The 24,000-nt window shown below is 52.0% G+C and overlaps 1 protein-coding gene across 3 annotated transcripts in view; it reads left to right on the forward strand.

Annotated features, from left to right (window-relative positions):
• LOC136655759 (RING finger protein 145-like) overlaps nucleotides 1–20,354 on the forward strand; it is a 46,738-nt gene extending 26,384 nt beyond the window's left edge. The window contains exons 1-11 of one of the 3 annotated variants that reach the window (XM_066632384.1): nucleotides 6,704–7,394; nucleotides 8,467–8,575; nucleotides 9,067–9,158; nucleotides 9,999–10,234; nucleotides 11,533–11,711; nucleotides 12,882–13,022; nucleotides 14,163–14,345; nucleotides 15,763–15,910; nucleotides 17,668–18,024; nucleotides 18,844–19,357; nucleotides 19,729–20,354. In XM_066632384.1, the coding sequence (XP_066488481.1) occupies nucleotides 7,244–7,394; nucleotides 8,467–8,575; nucleotides 9,067–9,158; nucleotides 9,999–10,234; nucleotides 11,533–11,711; nucleotides 12,882–13,022; nucleotides 14,163–14,345; nucleotides 15,763–15,910; nucleotides 17,668–18,024; nucleotides 18,844–19,357; nucleotides 19,729–19,823 (2,205 nt within the window). In that variant the 5' untranslated portion in view covers nucleotides 6,704–7,243 and the 3' untranslated portion in view covers nucleotides 19,824–20,354. Of the gene's footprint in view, nucleotides 1–6,703; nucleotides 7,395–8,466; nucleotides 8,576–9,066; nucleotides 9,159–9,998; nucleotides 10,235–11,532; nucleotides 11,712–12,881; nucleotides 13,023–14,162; nucleotides 14,346–15,762; nucleotides 15,911–17,667; nucleotides 18,025–18,843 lie in introns of those variants that run through there. The other 2 variants (XM_066632383.1, XM_066632385.1) reach the window with 2 other exon arrangements.
• The last annotated feature ends 3,646 nt before the right edge of the window (nucleotides 20,355–24,000 follow it).

Here is a 24,000-nt window from a genome sequence, read left to right on the forward strand (position 1 = left end):
CTCTCAACACCTCTGCCTGGAGCGAGCCCCCAGGCCTTGGAACGCACGTGCCCTGCTAGCTTCCCGCGCCCCGAGCAGACTTTCATGTGCCTGGCTGCTGCGCTGGAAGAACAATGGGTCTGCAGGCATCTGTGGCTTTCCATTAGCACTTAGAAAAGATTTTTAATTGTGAGCTTCAGGCTTGGGAGGCTGGCACTTATCAGGGAGCTGCCAGTGGCAAAACCCTTTGTCAGTTTCTTCACAGAGGAAGCTGCCACAGGGAAGGAGGGTGTGGAGGGGAATGCCAATCAGCAGGCCCTCTTGCCCTGGCATGACGTACAGATGCAGCCCGGGATGAGGCAGGAGGCACAAGGGCCCAGCAGTGCCGTATCCCTGCCAGGAAGAGGAGCCCTCACCCTGCCCATCCCCAGTGGCCATGGGGGGGGGGGAACTCCCCGCTTTGCAGTTTCATGTTCTGTGTGTCTCAACTGGGGTGAGGCAGCAGGGAGGTGCCAGGGGGATAAGGAGGCAGAGAGGCTGGAAAAGACACCCCAAAGGCCTGGAGCCCAAGTTACAGCACACAACTGGAAACTGAGGACCCTTAAGAAATGTGGCCTCCACCTTTCCTGATCTGCCACAGCCTGGCCAGGAGGAGACAACCAAGGACATTTTTTCAATGGAAAATATGTTGGTAGAACAAGGGCTCTTACTTGGAATGTTCTGGAATGAGAAAGTGAAAGACAATGAGAACTTCAGTTTTCTTTGTCAAAACAAAACCAACTAAAAGCACAAAAACAACACCACCACCCCACTTCCTTTCTTGGGGCAGTTCGATCTCTTTACTTGAGAGTCAGATCACAAACCTGAGCATTTAATGCGCATTTGTGGTTTTAAAAAATTGGGTGATTGCCATCCTTTGAACACATTCTTTCTTGATTTATTGATCACATCACCATCAGCTTACATGGTGCTCTACTCAGTGTCGGAGGAGAGGAGCTGGTCCCCAGGAGCAAACCATCTAAAAGTCAGATTGATCCAATTCAGACCTGAGCTCCGGATTTCAAGCCATGTTCACAGAGTTTCATGGCCAATGGCCAGCAGAGCAAAAGAAAACACTGGTGGGCTTTTAAAAATGCATTTCTTCTTGCTAGCTACCTAGAATGCTGGAAAGGGGAGGGGGGAGCAACCATCTTAAAAAGATCTTAATACAGTGATATTAAGCATATTAAAGCATATTAATAATCTTAATACAGTGATATTAATTACAGTGATATTAATACAGTGATATTAATACAGTGGTATTAAGCATATTAAAAATATGCTTTTTTTTCCAGGACAAGGCTGCTGAAGAGGGGGTGGGTGGGTCAGGTCTGCAGGCAGGCACCTGAAGCCACATTCTGGCTCATGCCTTATTTTGGGGTTTATCACTTTGGTTGCTGCTTTTCTGCTCGGTGTTTTGAAGCGGACTGTAGTTGATGCTGAATTTCTGGCCGGTCACATGTGAGGTGGGACGACCTGGTTCTTTTTAGTGAGGAGAGAGGTGGGACAGAAATCTCTTCGATAAATACGCGGTCTTTTCTGAGATCACGCAAAGTCCAGCGCGGGTGGGTGGCTGCGCTGGGGGCTGAGGTGGTTTCTCAAAACAGCGAGACACATTTGGGGGGAGCCGTCCAAGAACAGCCACTGGCCCTGACAGCAGCGTCTCAGAAGTGGCAGCCATCTCCATCATACCCCCAAGCAAGGTCCAGGGGCCCCCAGGATCCCCCCCCCCAAATTAGCAAGATTCTGCAGCAGGACCAGTTTCCCTTCCCACCAGCCTCATCAATGCAGCAAGTGGCCCTTGCAGAACAGCAGCTGGAGAAGCCACCAAGGCCCTGCCAAGTGAGCTGATAGGAGGCTGCTGTTTGGCACTTGGTGGAAGAAACTTCCCCCGCCTGCCCCTCCCTCCCTTGCAGGAAGCGTTAATTGCTTTCAGTGCTCTTTTCACAGGGTGCCACCGCTGATGGATTGCAACACTGAAGCTCAGTCAGGAAAGACCCTCTTGCTTTCTCGGGTCGCAGATGGGGGTCACCCTGGGCACGGCAAGCCTCTCGGCTCTTCCTTCTCCTCCATTTGTACTGCCTGATCATGAGGGGAGCAACCACTGGCGAGCGAGGGTTCTCTGAGGGTTTTTAGGGCAGCCTGAGGATGAAGGGAGAGGGACTTCAACATCTGCTGCCGAATCTTTCATGGGCCATTCTGCATTGGGCGTATGGGGCAATGGCTGACCTACTACCTTGACTCCCGGAGGAGTCCTGCATTGTCTTCTGTATGGAGATGCAGTGAGGGGGGCCGTGTTCCCCGCTGAGTGTCTGCCTGTCTGCTTGCCAGCCAAAACGTCTGGGGGCCCCACCGTCCACCTAGAAGCGCTGTGAAAGGCCTCCCTGATCCCTTGGGTGGCAGAAGATCGGGAGAAGGCAGCCTGGAGGCACCACAGTTCTGTGGCAGAGCAATGGAGCTCTGCTGCTTTGCTCACTGAGGTCCCAAGGCCCTGGCATCTCCAGCTAGCAGGGCTGGGAAGAATTCCTGTTTGAGCCCCTGCCAGCCAGAGTGAGCAATGCTGGCCGTGTGGCCTGCTCAGTGTGAGTTAGTTCACCTGGGTCTCGAACATGTGACTGGAAAACATGTGGCTGCCCAATATCCATGGAACTGAGCTGGTGCCCTCGACTGTCTCCTGGGGGTGCCCTTCTTTGCCAGAGCTCCTCTTTCCTCGATTTTCCAGCTCAGCCTCTTGCTTTTGAGAGACAGGAGCAGGAAGTGGCTTTTCCTAGATTTTTTGCTCTGTTAATCTTGTCGGAATATGGAGGGTGGGAGGAGACCCACACCCCTTCCCTTCCAGGCACTGAAGAGTGAGTGAGGATTGATCAGGATAGTGGGGCTGCTGTCACCAGCACTTCAATCCTATACACACTTTCCTGGGAATAAGCCCCAATGAACACAATGAGACTTATGTAGTAGGCATGCATAGGATACTTCTGTCACCTCTCCCTGCCCGCTCAGCTGTTTCGAACCTCTTTCTGCTTGCTAAGAGCAGTGCTTAGTAGTGCTGGAGGTAGAAGGGGGGAAGGTTCCCTGGCTGCCTCCCCCCACACTCTCTGCTGGCTTGCTGTACTTCTGGCATGTGTTGTCTTGGGGCAGTGTTATTCAAACTGTGAGGCCCAGCTCTTTAGGGAGGCACCAGGAACTCAAAGGGGAGGCGCAGGATGACCTCTCTCAGCTACAGTCACACCCCTGGGCAGAATAGGAGCCCTCTTCTGCCCGTCAGGGGGAGAGGGGCTGCTGCCTTCTGTGTTTGCTCTTCAACTCCAACCCCCATCTGGCAATTACCAAGCATGCTCAGCTTGCAGTCCTTAACCCTCGCTGATCCTTGCCTGGTTGGTTCCTAGTTCCCAGCCTGGGATCGCTTCTCATCAAAGTGAAATCTCTCTTTTCAACCCCCTCCCTCTTCCACTCCCCCCTTTGGATCTCCAAACCTTCCCACTTTCCTCCCCCTCCCCAAATAAAACGATTCATATTTTACCAGTCATCAGGACTCTTAAAGTTGCTTCCATGCAGTTGGCAAAGGGGGGGGGGGAGAGAGAAACAAGCACACATTTTACTTGGCCAGGAGCAGAAAAAGGGTACTCTTTTTAAAGTGATTTATTAATCTTGTTGTTTGACTGAAGAGGAAAGGCTGTATTTTTAAAGTGATAAATCTTGCTATTTGAAGGGAATACTTATATCAACCATTGATGAAGTGATTGCCTAAACCTATCCACACTTTCCTGGGAGTAAGTCCCATTGACTCTAATGGGACTTACTTCTGAGTAGACATGCATAGGCTTGAGCTGTGCATCTCCTAGTATAGCAGCCAAATCCGCTTCCTAACCAAACCTTTATCAGCTCTGATATATTTTCATGGTCTATTTTTGTTTTCCCCACCAGGTGCTGGAAAAATTTAATTTCATTAAATTAATAAAGGGTTCAATCCTATCCAAGGAGAATGGGAGAAATGACTAGTTGGATTGGGGTCCACAGGTGTGTGTGTGTGTAATATTGGTCAGACTGGTTGTTCACAAAGTTCATTTGATAAAACAATTCTATTGGTATGCTGTATTGGAATTGCGGAAGATATTACCGAGAAGATAGGGTGCGGTGTCCACAGTGCCCCTTGCTCTAAGTAAATGCAGGATTAAAGCCCAGGTGGTAGCTGGAGGTGTGCTGCACAGCTGCAGCCACTAGAGCATAAGGAGATCCTTATGGTCTATAGGGAGCACCTGAGGCAGAAAGGGTTTGGTGGGTTTTGAAGGAGTGTAGGTTGGAGGTAGGAGAGGTGACTGACTGACTGGGTTTATGGAATTGGGAATCAGACTGTGGATTGTGATTGGACTTTGGCTTTGGACTTTGATTTGGATACCCTGACAGCTTGGACTGACCTACCTGGAACCTGACTTTGGACAGTAACTTGGCTGATTGGCAACTCTGATTGATTGGACTGGTTTACAAGGCCCAGTGGATTGGGATTTGGCAAAACATATGCTTACAAAGTTTAAAAAAATGAGTCCTCCTGGACCAGACAAAATCTATCTACTCCAGCTCCAACTCCAGTCTCCAACAGTGATCAGTAGCTGATCATTTATAAAGCATGTATATTGCTGTGTATTAATAATATATTTTTAAGATCTGCATTTAATTAATGATATGATTAATATAATTAATATTAATATAGTTAATATATATTTAATATTTATTATTATATTATAATATAATATTATATTTAATATATTTAATATAGTTAATATTTCTGGCCACTGCCTGTTTAATGATGTCACTTCCAGCCCTCAGGAACATGATGGGGAGTCATGGCCAACAGCCACGGGGCCCGGTCAAGGGAGCCACTGGCCGGAAAAGTTTGAGTAGGACTGGCTTGGGGAATAAATTTTGTGGGTGTGCAGCCCCACCTGCTGGCAAAGAGAACTAATGGCCATTTCTTGATTTGCAGATGAATCTGTGCTCCCCCCTGGGGCACTTTTGTCTCAGATCTGCAATTACTGCATAACATTAAACAAATTAGGGTTAAACAGTGAGGTATACTGGAGGGCAAGGAGAGCTCTGGGGCTCTTCCTACAGCAGGGGCGGGGATGTCACCAGCAGGAGAGCTCAGGTGCTGCCTTTGAAACTTTTTTTTTTTTCAAATAAGCCAAGCAGGAGTATCAAGCTCTGTAGGAGGAAAACTAAGAAATTAACATGCCTGAAGGTTGCCAACAACCAGTACTCCGACATGTTACTGTTTAGACCAGTGTTTCTCAACCAGTGGAACAGGTATCACCTGTGGCACTTTAGGTGATGCCTGGTGGTACTCTGGACACCTGCTGCCTGGCAGTGAGACCAGGAACATGACACAACAAACAGCAGTAGGAGGCTTGACCAGGTGGGAGAGCTCCAAAGCATGCTTTCCACACTCAGAAAAGCCTCCCATCCACCCTGAGCCTTTTATTGGGGTTTGCTGCATCACATCTGGCCTCTCATCCAGATGTCAAACCCAGATGACATCCTCAAACCCAGATGTCATCACTGTTTACTTCCAGTGATACTTTGAATAGGTGGACCATGAGAAGGGGTACAGTGGAGGACAAATGTTGAAAACCTAGCCTAGATCACCTTCTTTCCCAAGAGCTACCTGACAAATAACATATAGCTCATGTTGCATTAAAGGCTACAGTCCTATTCAATTGTACTGTACTTACGTAGAATAAATGTACTGAACAGAGTAGAACACAACGTTTTTATGTTTTAATGTCTGTTTAAAATTAATTTTTAATGCTTTGTTTTGATGTGTATTTTTTTAATTGTTGTGATGCCTTGAGCATTTATTATGGATCTTTGTAAGCTGCTTGGGCATTTGCTTCAGCATGGGAAAGGTGCAGTGTACATTTTTCAAATAAATAAACTTATTTCTGGGTAAACATGTAAAGACAAAGAGCCCAATCCTATGCGTGTCTACTCAGAAGTAAGTCCCATTAATGTCAATGAGGGTCACTCCCAGGAAAGTGTGGATAGGATTGGGCTGTAAGGGCTCGATCCTATCCACTTTTCTAGCACCAATGCAGCTGCAATGAAGCCCCAAGGTAAGGGAAAAACCATTCCTTTACCTTGAAGTGTGTTGGGACACTTGCAAAAGGGTGGGGCTTTTTGCAAAATTGTTTTTTTGTTGTGCAAACGTGTTCTTCTTGTAAATAACACCTTTACACACGTGTTTTAAGTATTCTTTGTGGAAAGGTGTTCTTTTTGCACAAGTGGTCTTTTGCACAAGTGTTTTTGTGCGCAAGGGTTTTGGTGCACAAGTGTTTTCACAAGACTGGCGCGTGCACCTGTTTACAAAGGACTTCCCCCCACCGCCCAGACCGACCCGTCGGGCGGCTTCCACCCTCTCCACCCGCACTCAGAAGGGCGTCGCCGGGGAGCCGGAACTACTGGCGCGCTCAGCCTCACCGCGCCTCTTCGCCTCGAACGTCGCCAGCGCCAACGGCTCCTTTGCCCTCACCAAAGATGGCGGCCCCGGCGCTGTGCGCGCGGCTTGCGGCCCGCCTGCCACGTGGCTCCGGGAGGCCGGGAGGGCTGCCCTCAACCAAGATGGCCGCCGCGGCGTCACCGCTCGGGCCTCCCCTGGTGCGAGGGCGGGGGAGGAGCTGAACGGAAAGTGAAACTGAGGCGCTGGCGGAGGAGGGGGCTCGCCTGGGAAGGGGAGGCGGTCGGCCCCCCCACACTCCAAGGGCGACCCCGCCCCAGCCCCCCCAGGGGGAAGGGGTCAGCCCCCCTGCGACAAGACCCCGTTGCTGACCCCGCGCCACCACCTCCCCTCGTCAAGCCCACCAGGTCTGCCTTGTGACCCCCCCCGAGCCTTCACTGTCCCTGCAGACCCCCAGGCGGGGCAGCCCCTCCCCCACTGACCCCCAGCTTCCTGAGCCGCCCCCAGCACCAGCCCTCGGGGGCCACCTCTCCTCCCGTGCTTCTGCCCTGGGTGTCCCCCCCAGGTGGGGCAGTCCCCACTGACCCCCAGCGCCCCCTGGGCCTGCCCCCCACACTGCCACTTGGGGGGCCGCCTCCCCACCCCCACCCTGTGTTTTCACCCTGACCCCCTCTGACAGTTCTCACCTGGGCGGGATCCCTGTGGGGGAGGGAAGCCCCCCGCTGTGATTGGCTGTGGGGTGGGAAGAGCCCTGAGGACAGCAGACACGGCCCAGCCATGCTGAGGCTGGAGAAGGTAGCCAACGTGATCCTGCGGGTGCCCAGCATTGTTCTCCTGGACCTGCTCTACCGGTGGGACGTGCAGGCCTCTGCCGGGCTGCTGCGCTCCAGGACCGAGGAGTCTTACCTGTGGAATATCTATTATGCAGGTGAGCGAGCAGGCAGAGCCCCGAAATCGGCCCTGCCGCCTGTGCTGGAGTTTTGGCGACTCCCCACCTGGGCAGCCTGAAATTCGTGACTCACCTGCAGAGTTGAGCCTAACTCTGGTGCTGATCAAAGTGCTCGGTGCCCCTGTTGAAACAGACCCTCCAGATGCAACACCAGCATAGCCAGGCGTTTTGCATGGGAAACCCTGAGTCACACTGTGCAACTGAAATAAATAAAAGTGCGTGTCATCTGATAACTCTCTTGCTCTTCCCGTCTCAAGGAGGGTGACTTAACAGCCAGCAATCACCAAGTCACAAAACTGTTAGGAGCAGCCAGTTTGCCAAGGCACCACTACAACCTAAGCCAGAAACAAAGCAGATCAGGGACACATCTGAATAAAACACCTGTCTGGGCAGAATCCTGTTGACCTGACTACTGAGCATTCCCCCAAAAAGTAGCAGTCCAAGAAGTAATCTGGTTGACAGAACCCCAGAGCCACTGATGAGAACGCCCTGGCCTGAGATCCCATTCCCTGCACTTCAGGTGGCTGAAGGGCTTCCCTGGTGACTGCTAGTGAGCGGTCAATAATTCTGTGGGCCCAAGCCATTTCTGCCGAACATTGCGTATATGCCACAGAGATCAAATGTGTGCATCTGTGGCTGAGCAGAAATGGGTGAAATTCATTCAAGTTCTCCCAACCATGGGAAGCTAAGCAGCATCACTAATCTCTTACCACTGGAAGTCTTGTCCACCTCCCACCAACTAGTTTGTAAGTCCCTTTTATGTATTGCCCACATAGCTTCAAACCTATTTATGCTGAAATATGCACTGGAAACCTGTTTAAAAAAAAAAATCTGAAAGATTAGATTCTTGAGATACTAAATTCTACTACCCATTCCATGTCCAGTCTTGCTGTTTTACAGTCATGGCAAGGCAAAATGCACTCAGACCTGCAGAGTTAAATGCCTTGGCCGCAAACTGGCTCTTTAAGAAATGGATAGAGGCTCCTAGGAATGTGGACTGGTTCTGAATTGAGTTCCAAGGCATTGTTCCAACTTTGTTACCCTCTTTCAGGTCACCTGGTGTGTGTGGTTGTCTTGCTACTCCCAGTCCAGTCCCTTGTGAAGTTGTACCTCTACATCCTGACTGTGTTGCTGCTCTACGTGGGTCATCAGACTTCCCAGTGAGTACTGAACAAAACTGAGGAGAGATTTGACTTGCTAGAAAGGAGGATCACAAATGGGGTTACAAAGTCTCTACTCCAAGACTGTGTTTCCTGGGAACATCTCAAAAAAGAGTGAGGGGCACATGACTGAGGCCTGGACTGATCTGATCCCTGCCTGCTGGACTGAAGTGATGGTGGGTGGACTATTTGCATAACGGCCATTTTTGCATCTCATGCGAACTAGAGCCTGCCAAGTGGTGCAAAAGGAGCACTTGGCCAAACTCTTTGGAATGGAAGCAACATAACAATTAGCATGGGTGAAATAACAGTGCGCTCTTTGGCTCAGGAGAGATGCAGGATAAGGGGTGCTCTTCAAAAAAGGGGGTTTGTGCTCTCAAGATGATAGGAGCACTGTTTTATTTCATGCCTCCTGCTTGTGTGTGTGTGTGTGTGTCACTGTTAGATAGCAGTTCTTAATGCTGCGTACTGTTTGTGGGTTCTTACTCCAGGGACTACATTCGCCATGAGATGGAGCGGGAATTCCATGGCGCTGTGTATCACGATCCTGTGGCTCTCAGCCGCTTTGCCACTGCGCTCACAGGTACCAAACGGAGGGGGTGTCCGTGTCCCCTTAGGTCGTGTTTACCTCAGCCCACTGTGGCTTCACTTCTGTGTGTGTTGGAAGCTTGCGCTCTCCTACAACAAGCTGATGTTTAAGGCACCACTGGGTGCTGTTTCCTGCCCAGCATCCAAGAAAAGATCTGTCGTGAAACAAGGTCATTCCTTAGCTAAGCTAAAGTAAAGGATAGGCATTGTCCCCAGCAGGCCCTACATCCAATCCCAATGTTTCCAATTAAACAGATCTTAGCCAGTAGAGCTGAGAAAGTCCCCCCTTCTGCCTGAGACCTTGGAGAACTGCTGCCAATCAGAGTCTTGGGCAAGGTGAACCGAGACTGTCACTAACCATTAGAGAACTTCATAGTTAAGTTACTGGTCAACTAGATGCTCACAAATCAAATTTTCTTGCCCCTTGTGGCCCTAGCGAATTTTGACACCTGGCAGGCAGAAAATCAGCTGGTGCAGCTCTTGCCGGTATGATGGGGGGAAGTTTCACCTGTTGATTTTCTGATTCACGCTGCTGATAAAAACACACAGGCTGGGTGTCCATAGACAAAAGTGGCAGTGTTAGTATTGGGGCAGTAGCAGGATTAACCTACAGATAATGCCTTATCGCAGTTTCCCTGGCTCGAGATGTGGGCAGTTGGTTGACTGCAGATGCGGAGGGGAAGGGGCGAGTAGCAGCTGGGACTGTTGCCTTCGAGCCCCTCTTGGTGGACTTCCTGGAAGCATCTGCTTGGCCCCTGTGGGGAGCCAGGGGGAGAGGATGGTCCGTGCCACAAGGGTGCCCTTGGCCTGCTGACTGCGTCTGCTATCTTTCCAGGGCAGGTCATTGTCATCACGCTCTGTGCCCTCCTGCTGAAGACCCGGCGGGTGTGGCTCTTCTCAGCCCCGCTCCTCCCCTTGGTCGCCCGGCTCTGCTGCTTCCCGCTGCACACCCTGCCCGTGGTCCACAACTTTGCTGCCGTCCTCACTGCTCTGGAGGCCCTGTACGTGGTGTCCTCATGCCTGTCAGTGCCTTTCCACTTGGCAGCTGCCGCCTGCCGGGAGATTGCGCAGGTGAGGCAAAGGCTCTCTACGTGGGGCTGCTGCTGCTTCCCCTGGCTTGTCTGTGCCAGGCCACCCTTCTCCAAAGCCCCTCTTCCCCAAATCTGTCCTTAAGAATCCCCTGTTGCTTTTCTGTAGCCAGCTATGTATTTAGTCTTCTTATTTGGTATTTCCTCATGTCAAGAGCCAGTCCTTTCTGGCAAGGAGGCAAGAATGGGATGTTGCAGGGGGACAGGTGAGCTGTGTTAACGAGATCACACAGCAGAAGAATCTGTTGTTTAATACTATAAACCACTTCAATCTTTTTAGGAGATACATCCTTTAGGTAAACAAATGCAGTAGATGTTGAAGTGAGATCAGTGAGCTGTAGTTCAGCGTTAGAGCCCCTGCTTTGCCTGCAACAGGTTTCAGACTCTCTAGGTCAGGCTAGGGTAAAAATACCCTGCCTAAAAAGCTCCAGCCAGCAGAGACAGCAGGAGCCTCGATGGAGCACTGGTCTGGTGAGGTTAGGGCAGCTCCGTATGCTCACCTGACCATGTGTGGCATGGAGTGTGGAACATGTGTGCATCCGTCCCACCCCATGAGTGTAGGGGCTGTTCTGCTGCTTCACGACCAGATCTCTTGCTTGTGTCCAGCGCTAGTTTAAAAACCTGCACCACCAGGCATTTAAATGCAGTGGAGATGGAATGAGTAAGGTCTGTCTCTGGAAGGCTTGCATAGGCTGATGTCCTGTTAGAGTGCAAGCCTGCCCTCCGCCCTTTCCATCCCTCTTATTTCTGGGGGGGACAGGACAAAAACCATGGTAAAGGGGAGGATGGATTCTTGCAATTCCGATTTCCGAATATCAGTTTGTGCACGTCTGCCATGAAAGCCTGGCATGTGGAATGCATGTAGGTCCGACCTGGCAAAGGGCTGCATAATTCCTGTGCCCGCAGCATTCCCCACATGCATGTTGCCTGGTGCTCAGGTCCACATCCTCAGTGTGACGGGGTCGGTCTCCCTGTACCACAGGTCTTGGAGGGCTGTGCTGCCTGATTTCTTGGCCCTGTCACCTGCTCTGGGTATTGGACAGGGGGTGTGCAAACCGGCTGACCTTTGTCTCAGCTGAGTGGCAGTCCAAATGGTTTCAGGCTGCGCTTGGAGTCTTTCCTCCTTCCAGAACTCCCCCCCTCCCCCAGACCAGTGAGACGGGCAAAAGGGCTGGCCGGTGGTATTTTAACCTTCTGGATCATTGGGAGCACTGCAGAGTTGAGAATGCAACACTGTGCCTGTGTTGCCTCACAAGTGGCTTGGGTTTCCCCTGTGCGCAGGTGCTGGAGGTCTATCGGTTGGTCACCCTGGGGATGTCCCTCTGGAGGCAGCTGGCCATCCCACTCCTGTTCCTGGTCTTCTGGCTGGCCCTGTTCACCCTGCAGCTCTACGCCTTGGCAGCCGCCTCCTCTGGCAAGCTGCTGTCCCAGCAAGGGCTGCTCTTCATCTTCCTCAGCAGGTACAAAGAAAGCCAGGGAGGCAGATGTGAAGCAGGGAAAAAGGGCACAGTGCCTTTGCCTGTTGAGTCGCACTCGCCTTCTTCCTCTGCTGTTGCTTCTGCTCGCGGAGGTTGCTTGTTAGTGATGCCGTTTCTCTCGCTTGGACAGGCAGGGGGCCCTTCAGGCACTTCCCACAGCCATGGCTGTGAAGGGGGCCTGAGGCAAGTTGAATTCCCAAGGTTCAAGAATGGTCCTTGGCTGCCTGGCAGTGGCCAGGGTCTGAGAGTCCCTTGTTGGAAGGACAGGTCATGTTGACCTGGGTGCGATGCAAGGGGCAAGTTCTTCATGCTACCACAGGCTCATTCAGACATCACATCATCAAACTCCACTGGTCATGTGAGCACACATAGGTGCAAATTTCCAGCTCATGTGAGCACCCCTCCCTCCTTCCCTTTCCTTCTCCCCCTGTGCAGTGACAAACAGCCAGTTTCTGTTTGCAGCGAATGATAGTTTGCTAGATGTGGACAAAATAGGAAACGGTTTGTGGCAAACCACAATAAGATGTTTCCAGGCTCACCGCATGAGGGTAGGAAGGAGTGTGTGAGCCTGGGGTTATCTTCGGAACGTCAAGCCACGGTTTGATGTTACATTCCATCTGGTCAGCCCATTGATCTCTCATAAAGCCATAACTGACGTGGCAACAGCACAAACAGTGAAGGAGCTGACACCAAAAACCAGGGTGCTGAAAATCCAAAAGCGTACTCTGAAGATCTCGCTCAGCAAAACAGCAAAGTGAAGCTTGATGCAGGTGTCAAATAATATGGAGGCAAAAGATCACAGGTGTGTCGATGGACCGATGCAGGAAAGAGAGAAGAAGGGCTTTCCTCACATGGTGTGTAGTTTGCATATGGAATGGTTGCAGCGAGATATGATGAGATATGCAGCCGAGGGCCCCGGCTTAAAAAGAGGCTGGACAGATGGATGGTGGATGGGTGTCTTGACAGGTCCTGTGGCTGAACAACAGGTGGCTGAGGGCAAAATTGGCTGTTGCCCTCCTGCCCTGTGAACATCCCAGAAACATCTCTGTTGTCCCTGTGGGAAAATGGGGCACCAGCTGGGTAGGGCTTCTAATGCGGCCCAGGGGTGGTGCTCCTCTGCTTCTTCTCCTTCTCCCTTTGCTTCTCCTGCAGCGTGGCTGAGTGCTGCAGCACCCCGTACTCCCTCATCGGGCTGACGTTCACGGTCTCCTACCTGGCCCTGGGCCTGCTCAAGCTCTGCAAGTTCTACTTGGCTGGCTATGGGGCGTTCCAGAATGGCAACGTGATGCACAGGTGAGAGCATCTGGACTCCAGGGCGGCGGAGAGTGCCGTCTGACTTCCTGCCCCATCAGTGGGCAGTGGGAGTGGGGATTTTTTTGTAAGCTGCTCTGGGACACTTGCGAAAGCAAAATGTACAGCAGAAATGAATGAAAGCAAGCAGGATAAGATGACCGAGAGAGCAGGAAGTCCTCCGCTCAGAGCTCTCCTCGCTAATTGGTGTCCTCAGCTGCTCTCTCTTGGCGGATTTCTGGAGGAAAACTCCATCACAGATTACAAGCCACAATGGGCATGTACAGGCTGAGATTAGCTGGTCGCTCATCTTGAGGACTGGGTAGGAATTTTTTCTGTCATTTGAATTAACTGTGAATGGCAGTTTTTTTGCCTACCCCAGACTGGCAAGGGAGGAAAGAGTGTTCAGTTGGTTTCATGCTTTAAAGTTTGCTCACTTGTGTTTAATCAGGCGGCCCAAGTTAAACCCCAAATGCAGTGTTGGGGTGCGTGAGGATAAATAGAATGTCAGGTGCAGGGGCATGGCAGCAAGAAGCAAGCATCCTGTGGTCTTCTATGCCTCCCTGAGGCAGTTAGTGGGCCATTATATGATACAGAAAGCTGGGCTAGTGGGTCTTTGGCCTGATCTGGCAGGGTTGTTCTTATGACCTCAGCCATCCCCTTCCCCTGGGCTCCAGTTTGCAGTTGAGGAGTCACAGGGCTGCTTTCTCCCAAGATAATGTATGAGGAGCGCTTGGAGTGCTGTGCAAACTCTACGAATGCTCAGATTGAGTATTGTGAATGTTCTGAAGTGTAGGAGGCACAGCTAAACACTGGAGCGCATGCTTTCCGTCCAGAAACTCCCCCTCCTGCTGGTGAGTTCCATTGGTCAGTCATTGTCTCTATGACATATTCATCCTTCTGTGTCTCCATGTGGCTCGGGGTGGTGCAGATGCCCCCCTTTAGCTCTGGAGACATCCAGGGAATGACAGTGGCTCGCCCAAGCCAGTGTGACTGGCTGCTGAGCAGGGGGTTTGCTCTTGGGGCTTCTTATTATTCACCAGTCTGTGACACTCTTTGCCCACCCACCAGCTATCATCTGCATTCCCCGTCTGCTGCCAGCCCCCAGAATCCCCTTGCCCAGCTTCTGCGCTTGCCTTGCAGGGGTGTCACAGAGGGCGTGACCCTGCTGCTGCTGGCCCTCCAGACGGGCTTGCTGGACCTACAGCTCCTCCAGAGGACTTTCCTCCTCAGCATCATCCTGTTCATCGTGGTGACCTCAACCCTGCAGTCAATGATCGAGATCGCTGACCCCATCGTGCTGGGGCTGGGGGCTTCCCGGAACAGGTGACAGACAAACAGGCTTCTCCGTTCCACAAGCACAAGAGTCAGCAGGGAGGCGGTTTGGATGTGTGGAGTGGCTGCAGTCCCTTCCACTTCCGCTGTTCCTATGGGAATATCCCATCCGGCCTGTGCAGAAAACTGTAAAAATCCAGTGGCTTCGGGAACAGGCATTGTCTGGACATGTGGATGGTGGAGGTGGTGTGGCAGGTGGGCCAGGGGTATTTGTACCTCTGTCCACACATTGAACCAACTGGTGTAATCAGGATTGGCCCAGTGCCTGCGTTGTTGCACAGACTTCCCTGGAACATTTGCAGTATGCAGTGGAAGTGGGTGGTGATGGAGTGGATTAAAATCAAGGTAGAGGGAGGCGCCCCAGCTCTGGGGTAGGGCACATAAGTTACCACCAGAAAGCCACAGGTACCTTCTCAGACATCTCCCATCTCAGAAGATCGTGGATAGCCTGGCTAGGAGGTTTTCCTTGCCTGAGATCCTGGAGAGCCAGGGTGAGTTGGGGTACACTCTCTGGCCTAGGTGGAGCCAGGGTGTGGGTGTAAGGCAGCTTCATAGTTTTGGAACAGACCTTCGCTCTGTCTCAGAGCACCTTCAGGCCTGGCCTAAATCCCCAGCATCTGCCCTTAAGAAGGAGTTCTGGTAGGCAGGCTGGCGGGGGGGGAGGGGGGGCTCTCCTCAGCCTGAGTCCTTGGTCCCTCAGTGCTGAGCCGGATGGATCAGTGTATCAGGCAGTTTCCTGAACTTGTCAGGTGAGACCACGGTGATTTGAAGGGAAGGTGAGTGGGAAAGCAAGAACTGCGAGTGGATTCAGGATCTTCAGAGAAAGATGCAGCCCAGTCCAAAACCCTCAGGTGCCTTTCTTCCTTTTTTCCCAGACCTCGGCCTCTGCGCAGCACATATCAGCTTGGGGAGTGGGGGGGGGGTTATAGTAATAAGCATAACAGATTCACATTTGTATAGTGTTCTCTGTGGGTTCAGAGGGCTGAAGCTCTTCATACACAGTCATAATCACGAATGATCATGCCTTTGGCCTTACAGCAGCCCTGCAATACGAGTACATGTTACTCCACCCACATTGCCGCACGGGAGCTGGGCCTCAGAGGAGGTGGCTTGTGCGGGGCCACTTAGTGAGCATTTATGGCAGAGGGGCTTTCAAACCAGAGATGCTTTGATGCAGGGCTGCATTTCGTGCCCCAATCACTGCCCGGGGTCTTGCTGTGGCAGGAGGTATGCAGGGCCCCAGCCTGCAAGAGAATTGTGCTGTGCATGTTCCCTTGGACCCAGTCCTGAATTTCACCCAAAATTTATGTGGGTTTGTCTGGACCGTGAGTTGCGGGGGTGGCCTTGCTAGTATCCCTGGGACAGTTGCGTGCACAGGTCCATTAACCCAACACCTCTCTCCACACAGGAGTCTCTGGAAGCACTTCCGGGGGGTCACCATGTGCCTCTTCCTCTTGGTTTTTCCTGGCTTCATGGCCTACAAGATTGCCCACTTCTTTCACATGGATTTCTGGCTCCTGATCCTTGTCTCCAGCTGCATGCTGACCTCACTGCAGGTACCTCTCTCGTCCTCTCTCGCTTCTCATTGCCTCCTCCTGAAGATACTTGAAGAATAAGGGCTTTTGAGAATGGGCAACGAAGGCGAAATTGCTCAGCTCTTACTTTGCCTCCATCGTCACCTGCAAATGAGGTTGTGTTTGATTGGATGAGGTTAGAATGAGGGAGGGAGTCAAGAGATGACAGTCTAAGACAGGAATTGATGCAGTTCTGGATCATTTAGCTGGATTTAAGTCTGTGGGGCAGGATGGACTGCATTCTGGGGTGCCTCAAAAAACTGGAGGTTTTTCCTCGGAGCCTGACTGTTTTCCCTGAGAACTTGTGGAGAACTGGAAAGTGCCAGGAGTGAACGAATGTGGTCCCCGTCTTCAAGAAAGGGAATAGAGGAAGATCTGTTCTAATGCCGACTGGTCACCTTGAGGTAGATACCTGAGAAGGGACTGGAGCAAATCAGTCAGCCGTCTTAGAAAGGAGGGTTGTGATTCCCAGGAGCCACCATGGTCTTTTCAAGAACATGCCTTGCTAGGGAGGGCCCTGCCTTCTTCTATAATAAGCTTGCCTGATCAGGGTGATGCTGCAGACATATCTGTTTTTCAATAAGGCTTTTGACAAGGTTCCCCACAACATCTTGGTAGACAAGCAGGTGGGATGTGTGTTAGGTGTTGCTGCTGCCTAGTGCAGTGTTTCTCAAACTGTGGGTCACGAGCCAATTTCAGGTGGGTCCCCATTCATTTCAATATTTAATTTTTAATATATTAGACTTGATGCTACCAAGGTATGTGACTGCATTTGGGGAAATTACAGACCTGTACTTTTAACAAGCTATTATGTATATTCTTTGAACAATGATAGTCAATGGGGCTTACTCCTGGGTAAGTGTGGGTAGGATTGCAGCCTAGGGTTGTTAAAATTTTCCTGTTTGATGATGTCACTTCCGGTCATGACACCACTTCCAGTGGGTCCTGACAGATTCTCATTCTAAAAAGTGGGTCCCAGTGCTAAATGTGTGAGAACCAGTGGCCTAGTGGATCAGTGGCTGGCTGAGAAGCTATGCTCAGAGAGCCCTTGTGCACTGCCCCTCGTTGATCTGGAGGGAAGTGACAAGTAGGGCCTCAGGGCTCTGTCCTGGGCCCCAAGTTATTCAGCATCTTTTTATAAAGATGCTGGAGATTTGGAGAAGGGAGCAGAAGTAATGTGCTTCATATTTGCAGGTGCGAAATTTGCAAACTCAGAGGGTATTTCAGCAGAGGCTGGAGAGCCCATTTGTCAGGGAATTTGTAGTTGTGGACAGCCTGCATTGGCAGTGGTTGGAACTGAAGATCTGAAAGACCTCTTCCAACTTTGATTTCTATGATTCCATGAAAGAAGGGCTTGAAAAATCAATGGAGAGATTACAGCATCTCAGGGAATGAGCCTCGGTGAGCTTTGGTTTCACCTGCTGCCCTCTTCCCTCTCCTTAACTCACAAAGGGAAGGGAGGGAATGCTTCTGTTTTCAGTTTTGAAGGAATCACTGTTAAGTACATGCTCTGGCAACTGTGGTTGATTCTGATTGTAGCTACTTAACCAACCAAAATCTGAAACAACAGCTTGATCTTGGTTTGTTTGAACACATCACAACTTTGTTGCAGGCAAAGCGCTGGATCATGTGCGTCTTTGGCCTGGTCTAGCCTAGGCTTTTGCAGGACATGCCTTGAGGGCTTTGTCTGTGGGCAGAAGTACCCAGTGCACAGCATCCTTCCTCCTCTCTCTGCTCAGGTGATGGGAACTCTCTTCATCTACGTCCTGTTCATGATCGAGCTCTTCCAGGAGACCCCAATGGAGAAGATGGACGAGATCATCTACTATGTCAACGCCATCAGTCGCGTGCTGGAGTTTCTTGTGGCCCTCTGCGTGGTCGCCTATGGCACCTGGGAGTCTATCTTTGGGGAGTGGAGTTGGATGGGGGCTTCCGTCATCATCATCCACTGCTACTTCAACGTCTGGTTGAGGGCTCAGTCCGGCTGGAAAAGCTTCCTGCTCCGCCGAGAGGCAGCCAGGAAGATCAGCGTGCTGCCGAGGGCCACTCGTGGGCAGTTGCAGGACCACAATGATGTGTGTGCCATTTGCTTCCAGGTGAGTGGCAGCCACCCTCAACACACAGACACCCGCTCCATCTTTTCCTTTCTGCTTAAGGGAGGTCAGCTCCTTTTCCTGTCCATGTTGTAACAATTTGCTGCCAGTCCTCCTTCTAATTGGTTTTGCTGTGGAACTCATCCCCATGGACAGTATTCACCGCCGTGATAGTGCTGTAACACTGCCTTCTTCAACTGCGGTGCATCCAGGAACATCCTGCTCCTGATTGCGCACTCCCATGTCTTTCTGAGCGTTATTCCCACCTCCTCTTGCCCAGGTCTGTGGGTGCCACTTGGCTAAACTGCAGAGAAGATGCACTTTGGGTGGGGCGAGAGAACTATTCATGCAGAACAACCATCTGCGTGTTTACTCAGTAGTAATTCTATCATTTTTTAATGGTGTTTACTCCCAGGTAAGCATGCATAGGGACTGTGGCACATTTAATATTTCGGTTTTACATGCTGCCACTGTAAATGTGGTTTCCCCTTCAGGGGGTTGATACTGGGTCTTCTGGCTTGCACAGATAACCGAATGCGTGTAGCCCATGCACGTTCTGGTGTTGATCCCCCTGTCCCCAGACACAACCGGCCTGTGGAGGAAGGGAAGGCAGCCCCCTCCCCACAGCCACATAAGAGGCTCTCGCATTGGTCCTCTCAGCTGGTCCTGTGTAACCAGCTGTCGCTGCCAAGGTCCAGTTTTCCTCTTGCTCCTCCTTCCTGTTTGGAATGTGAGTTGGGGGCTTCTTTCTTCACCCCTCGTAGCCCACCTGCTGCTCTCCCCTTCCCTGCCTGCTAACTCTTGCTTTCTCCTCTGCTACAGGAAATGACCCTTGCTGTCATCACTCACTGCGGCCACTTCTTCCACGGGGGCTGCCTGCGCAAGTGGTTCTATGTGCAAAGCACCTGCCCCCTGTGCCATCAGCCTGTCACGCTCACAGCTGGAGAGGAGGGCCATGCAAACCGAGGCAGCATGCAGGGGGCAGAGGAGCCTCACCTGGAAGAGGAGGCGGTGGCGGTGGCTCCCCACCCAGAAGGCGGAGAAGCCCTGGCCTGTTTCTCTGAGACTGCAGAGGCTGAGGAGTCTAGCGGGAGAGGAGAGCAAGGCTCCTTTTCAGCAGGACCAACCAAGGAAGAACCGTGGCCAGAGCCAGCCGTTGGTTCAGGAGCGCCCAGAGAACTGGAACCCAAGAGTATCCCTGGCCATGGCCCTCCCTGGAAGGAACTGGAGACCATCACCAAGCCTGACACTGGTGGCCAAGGGCCTGTGAGGCTGGGGCATCCACCTACCCCTGGCAGTCCAAGGACCCTGCAAGCAGGAGATCCAGCATCCCCGGGTCAGCCCACACCTAGGGAACGTGCTCCCCACGTTGAGTTTGGGTTTTCTGGCACCCAAGGGAGCTGCAGTCTCGGGCTGCCAGTTGCTCTGAGGCGCCCAGCAAGTGGTGAAGGCGCCCCACAAGGCCTCGCTCCCAGGCCAGGAGCTCTAGAGTCTCCTGTGGTGGCCAGTGACAGGCTGGGTGGCTTGGGCAGGACCCAACCAGAAGGAGAGGCCGCTAGTGACCTTGAGCCATCAGTCAGCTCTGGCGACCCCACTGGAGACTGTGAGGGGCCTCCTGCCTCCTCTCCTCCTTAACACCCGACTTGCACTGGCAGCTTTTATTCCCCTAAGTGAATTTCATCAGCTTGCTCTTCTTCCTGGTTGTAGGGGAGTCAGCAGCTGCGGTTCGAGCAAGAGAGCCGAGAGGCGGGTGGCCAAAAGTACCTGGTCCTGCATCTGCTTCTGGGGAGCAGATGGGCTGAAACCAGCCTCGATGGTCCTTCGCTCTCCCCTCCCACACTGTGGTGCAGGCCTCCCACCCCAGCAAGGTGACGTCAGGGGCTTCCGCATTTTAATCTCAGCAGGACCGTTTATGCTGTTTAAAGATCTTTGCGCTGGCCGCAACTTGTGCACAGGCGAAAGTGTAACGCGGTGCATTGCATTTTGTAGGCAGACACCACAATCCAAGATGGCAGCAGCCTGGTCTCACAGCGGCGGCAAGGCCCACAGTGCCTTGCATTGCAGCGTGCTTGTCGTCTTGCCTGCCTGGCACCCACAAAGCCTAGCAGTGCTGCCAGCCCTGCTGTGTGGCAGTTCGGTGCTTGTCTTCTGTTCACAGGACGGCTCCTCATGAGTTCCTCCAGCATCTGTGATCATTGAAACACCTGGGATCTGGCTTCTCCTCTGCTGCCCGTTTTGTGACTGTGTTGTGGAGTAGATAATCCCGATGCGGGGAGCGTCCAGGGACAGAGACTCTTGCTTTTGAGCTTAATAAATTGAAGACATGGACACTGGTCTTGTCGTGTGCAGTTTTGACAATACGCCCCACACCCACCCTGCCCCGTCAATACTGGCAGAGAATCAATTACTGTTAGGGAGCAGAATGACGGCTGTTAATAGATGGCTTGCAAGATTCCTTCTCCCCAAGGCCCTTGGCTAATTTGAAGTCGTTTTATCCAAGGCCTTTGTTTAAGGCAGGCGCCTGTTACCTTCTCCAGCTCCCAGGGAATGCCATTCGATGTCAGTCTCAAAGCAGGCTTGGTTTTTCTAAGGCCCCCAAGGTTTGCTAATGCAGCAGGAAGCCTTGCATGCAGGAGAGGGGATTGTCCGAGCCCATCGGAGCTCTGCCCCCATTGTTCTGCTGGCTGCGTGGCCGGCCCATCAGCTGCAATCTGCAGCAGATTGCGGGTGCCTTTGGCCCCAAGTATGCCAGTGGCACCGCCTCCCTCCAGCCTGTGCCAATGCAATGACCTGCTTCCTGCCCTCTAACAAGAAGCAGATCATTTTCCTCCTTGTGCTCCTTGCACGCTGCCATAAAATCTGGGAGTGTGGGACTTCTGGGTTTCATGGCAGTGCGCAAGGACACAATAAGAGTTTTGGGGGGGGGGTTGTAGCACAGAGGCAGAAGACCCAAGGTAGCATCAGGCGCTGTTCTGGCTTGCATCACCTCTAGCTAGGTAGACACAGAAGCCTTCAAGTTTGCAGGGATGCTGGGGATCACATGCCCCGATTCTTGGCTATTCTAGGGCTGCAATCCAATGTGCACTTGAAAGAGGATAAGCGGCACTGAACACAGCGGAACTTGTTTTGAGAGGGATGTGCCTAGGATTGTGCTGTAAGAACATAACAGAAGAAGTGGTGTAGCAAGAGGAGGTGCAAAGCACAAGTTTTGCGTGGAGCTTCACTGCAGTGCACAAGCGACCCCTCCCATTCCCCGTTGGAGCAGTTCTGGGCAGTGGGAGCAAAATGGAGGCAAACGCAGGATGAAGGACATGGGCAGTCAAAGCGAATGCTTTAGTGCTTTGCACCCCATCTAGCTATGCCACTGGTACTCACTTCCACAGGGGAGGAATGCCCCCTCCAAAAGCATTTTGAATAATTCTGATGAACACCTGTTCACCTCTCATCTCCCCTTTCTGACTTTCAGCTCCCTGTCGGCAGTTTGAGGGCTTTTCCTCATCCCTGTTGCCTTCTTGGGCTTTCAGCCTGTAAATCATTTGGTGTGTTGTAGCCAAAGGTATGTTTCTCCACCTGGTTCTCAAGGGGGGTTTGTGATCAGTTCATTCCTTGGTCAAGACTGGTGCTGGTTTGCTCCGGGTCGTTCAAGGCTAGCAGTCCATTCAGGACATAGCACTGGACCAAAGGGGCAGAGAGGGTTCCAGAAAAGGGGGAAGCATATTGACTGGGGGGGGGGGATGGAAACTAGTGACTAAGAGGCTACTTGTCTCAGACCTTTACTCTGGTCCTCTCTGATCTGTGGGGGTCTCTCCCCCCTGGCCTCTTCTACCTCTCGCCCTCTCTGCTTGTGCCCTAGCCTCCCAATAAGCAAGTAGCCCCCTCCCTGAGTTCTGCCATCACCCATGCAATGGGAATACCTCCAGTATCCCCTGTTCCAAAGTTCTGGACTTGTACTTGCATCAGAGATATACACTGTAAGTAAAACATTTTTCTTTGAAATCCTTTTTACTGCCTCTGCTCCTGTTTTACTGTTGGCAACAAACTAGTGTGCATTGGGGGAGCAATTGGAAACCGTGTGTTCCACTATATGGATTATCCTTAATCCACACGCATAGACAGCTTTTTCCAACAGATCGTATCAAACCAAACGTAGGAGTCACAGCAAGGAATGTGCTCTTGTGTTTGTGTGTCATTGCAGCTTTCAGCCACTAGGTGGGGCAACAGGTTAACCTTTTTTGTGCCATCCTCCAAAAATTGGGCTCTGAAGTTCTGCAAGGCTGAATAGGTGAACTCTGAATGGAGGTGAGCCCAGAGTGCCACTTGCCAAAGCCCAGGCTGCTTGTCTCCAAACAGGTTTTGGCCTGGGGATGGAATGGCTTTCTGGCTTGGAGCAAAGAGCTGCTGCTCGTTCAAGGGTGGCACCCCAACCTGAGCTCCAGGAGAAGTCTTGGAGCGGTGACCCGAGCAACAGTCTCTTTGAGTGCAACCACATCTGGGAGACTGCATGCACCGTTCTGGCTACCCTGTCTCAAAAACAGCGCCACAGCCCTGGACAAACCATGTGGAAAAGGGCAACCAAAGTGGCCAAGGGGGTGAGGGTATTTAATTTTGAACATAACAGACTTCTCAGCCTTGCAGGGCTCAGAGAAAGTGGGGGGGGGGCCCTCTGCCTCATAATTCCTGAACTTTGAGTCATCCCACAGATCAGCAGATACAGGAGGAACAACCCAGACTCCTTTGCACCAGGCACAACACACTTATAAAGAGCTCATCCCAAAGGGTGACAGCTACAAGTTTAAATGACTTTGAAAGGGCTTAGATAAATTTGCAGAGGGGGTGGGGACTATCATGGGCTAGTGGAAAGCAAGTACCAGGTTGCTGCCCCCCACCCCATGGCAACCCGTCTGCCCCCATGGCACATTTGGCCACTGCTTAGAGCAGCCATTTTCAACCACTGTGCCGTGGCACACTGGTGTGCCGCAAATGGTTCCCAGGTGTGCCGCGGGAATTTGGGAGAGGGTCATTTATCAATAGGACCATTGGGGGATGTGAGCCCCCCATTGACAGCATAGTGTTCCTTGTCAATTGTCAAAAAGCTGATGGTGTGCCTTGACCATTTTAGTGCCTTGCCAGTGTGCCATGAGATGAAAAAGGTTGAAAATCACTGGCTTAGAGTGTTAAGGACTTTGTGCTTAACAAAAACAATGCACCTAGGAGGTTGTTCAGTGCACAGGCCAAGGGAGGAGTTCATCCCGTTAAGCCCCAAACCTTCTCAAGTTGCCTTAGGCCAGTTGCAGCCTTCCACTTTCTCCTGGTTTCAAGAGTGGGAGGGGAGGGGCTCCCAGGCAGGTGTCAGCCCCAGTGCCTCTCCCTTTAGAAAGGAGGTGCTGACTAGCCCTTGCTCCCTGCCCAATGTGTGGGAAGTGAAGAGCTGTAAAAACACATCACTCTGTGGCACCAGCTTGGTGAACAGAGCTCCCGGAAGGGATTTCCAAGGAAGAGTGGGGAGCACCATAATGATGGTTGGGGATGGGTGGATGTTGCTGCTGAAAGCATGATGCTCCTTCCCCATAGGGGAATTTCTTTCTCTCCCCCTCTTGCCACTCAATGGACTTCTCTCCCATTTGCTAATGGTCCCAGGGGATGCAGTTGTTATTTCCACAAGTGCCCATATAGACCCCTTCCCAGTGAAGGGCTTCCATTAGCTGATCTGCAGTTGGCCAGGCCCTTCCTGGCTCTGTTCCAGTTTCAGGCAGGCTCTTCTCCTCCAGAGTGGATGGACATGGGCTGAGCCTTGGCCCCTGAGGCCTGCTGAGCTTCCCGACTGCCTGGCCTGTGCTGAGAGGAGGCTTGCCTAGAGCACACCATTCCACTCTGCACCTTATTGGTTGGGGAGCACAAGCTGTCTTTTCCAGAAGGTTCCCCACCTGTAGGGATCCCCAGGTGAGCTTCCCATTGTTGTTATTTTTCTGTTTGTGTTGC

Source organism: Tiliqua scincoides, chromosome 6, assembly GCF_035046505.1.
Source record: "Tiliqua scincoides isolate rTilSci1 chromosome 6, rTilSci1.hap2, whole genome shotgun sequence".
NCBI lineage: Eukaryota > Metazoa > Chordata > Lepidosauria > Squamata > Scincidae > Tiliqua > Tiliqua scincoides.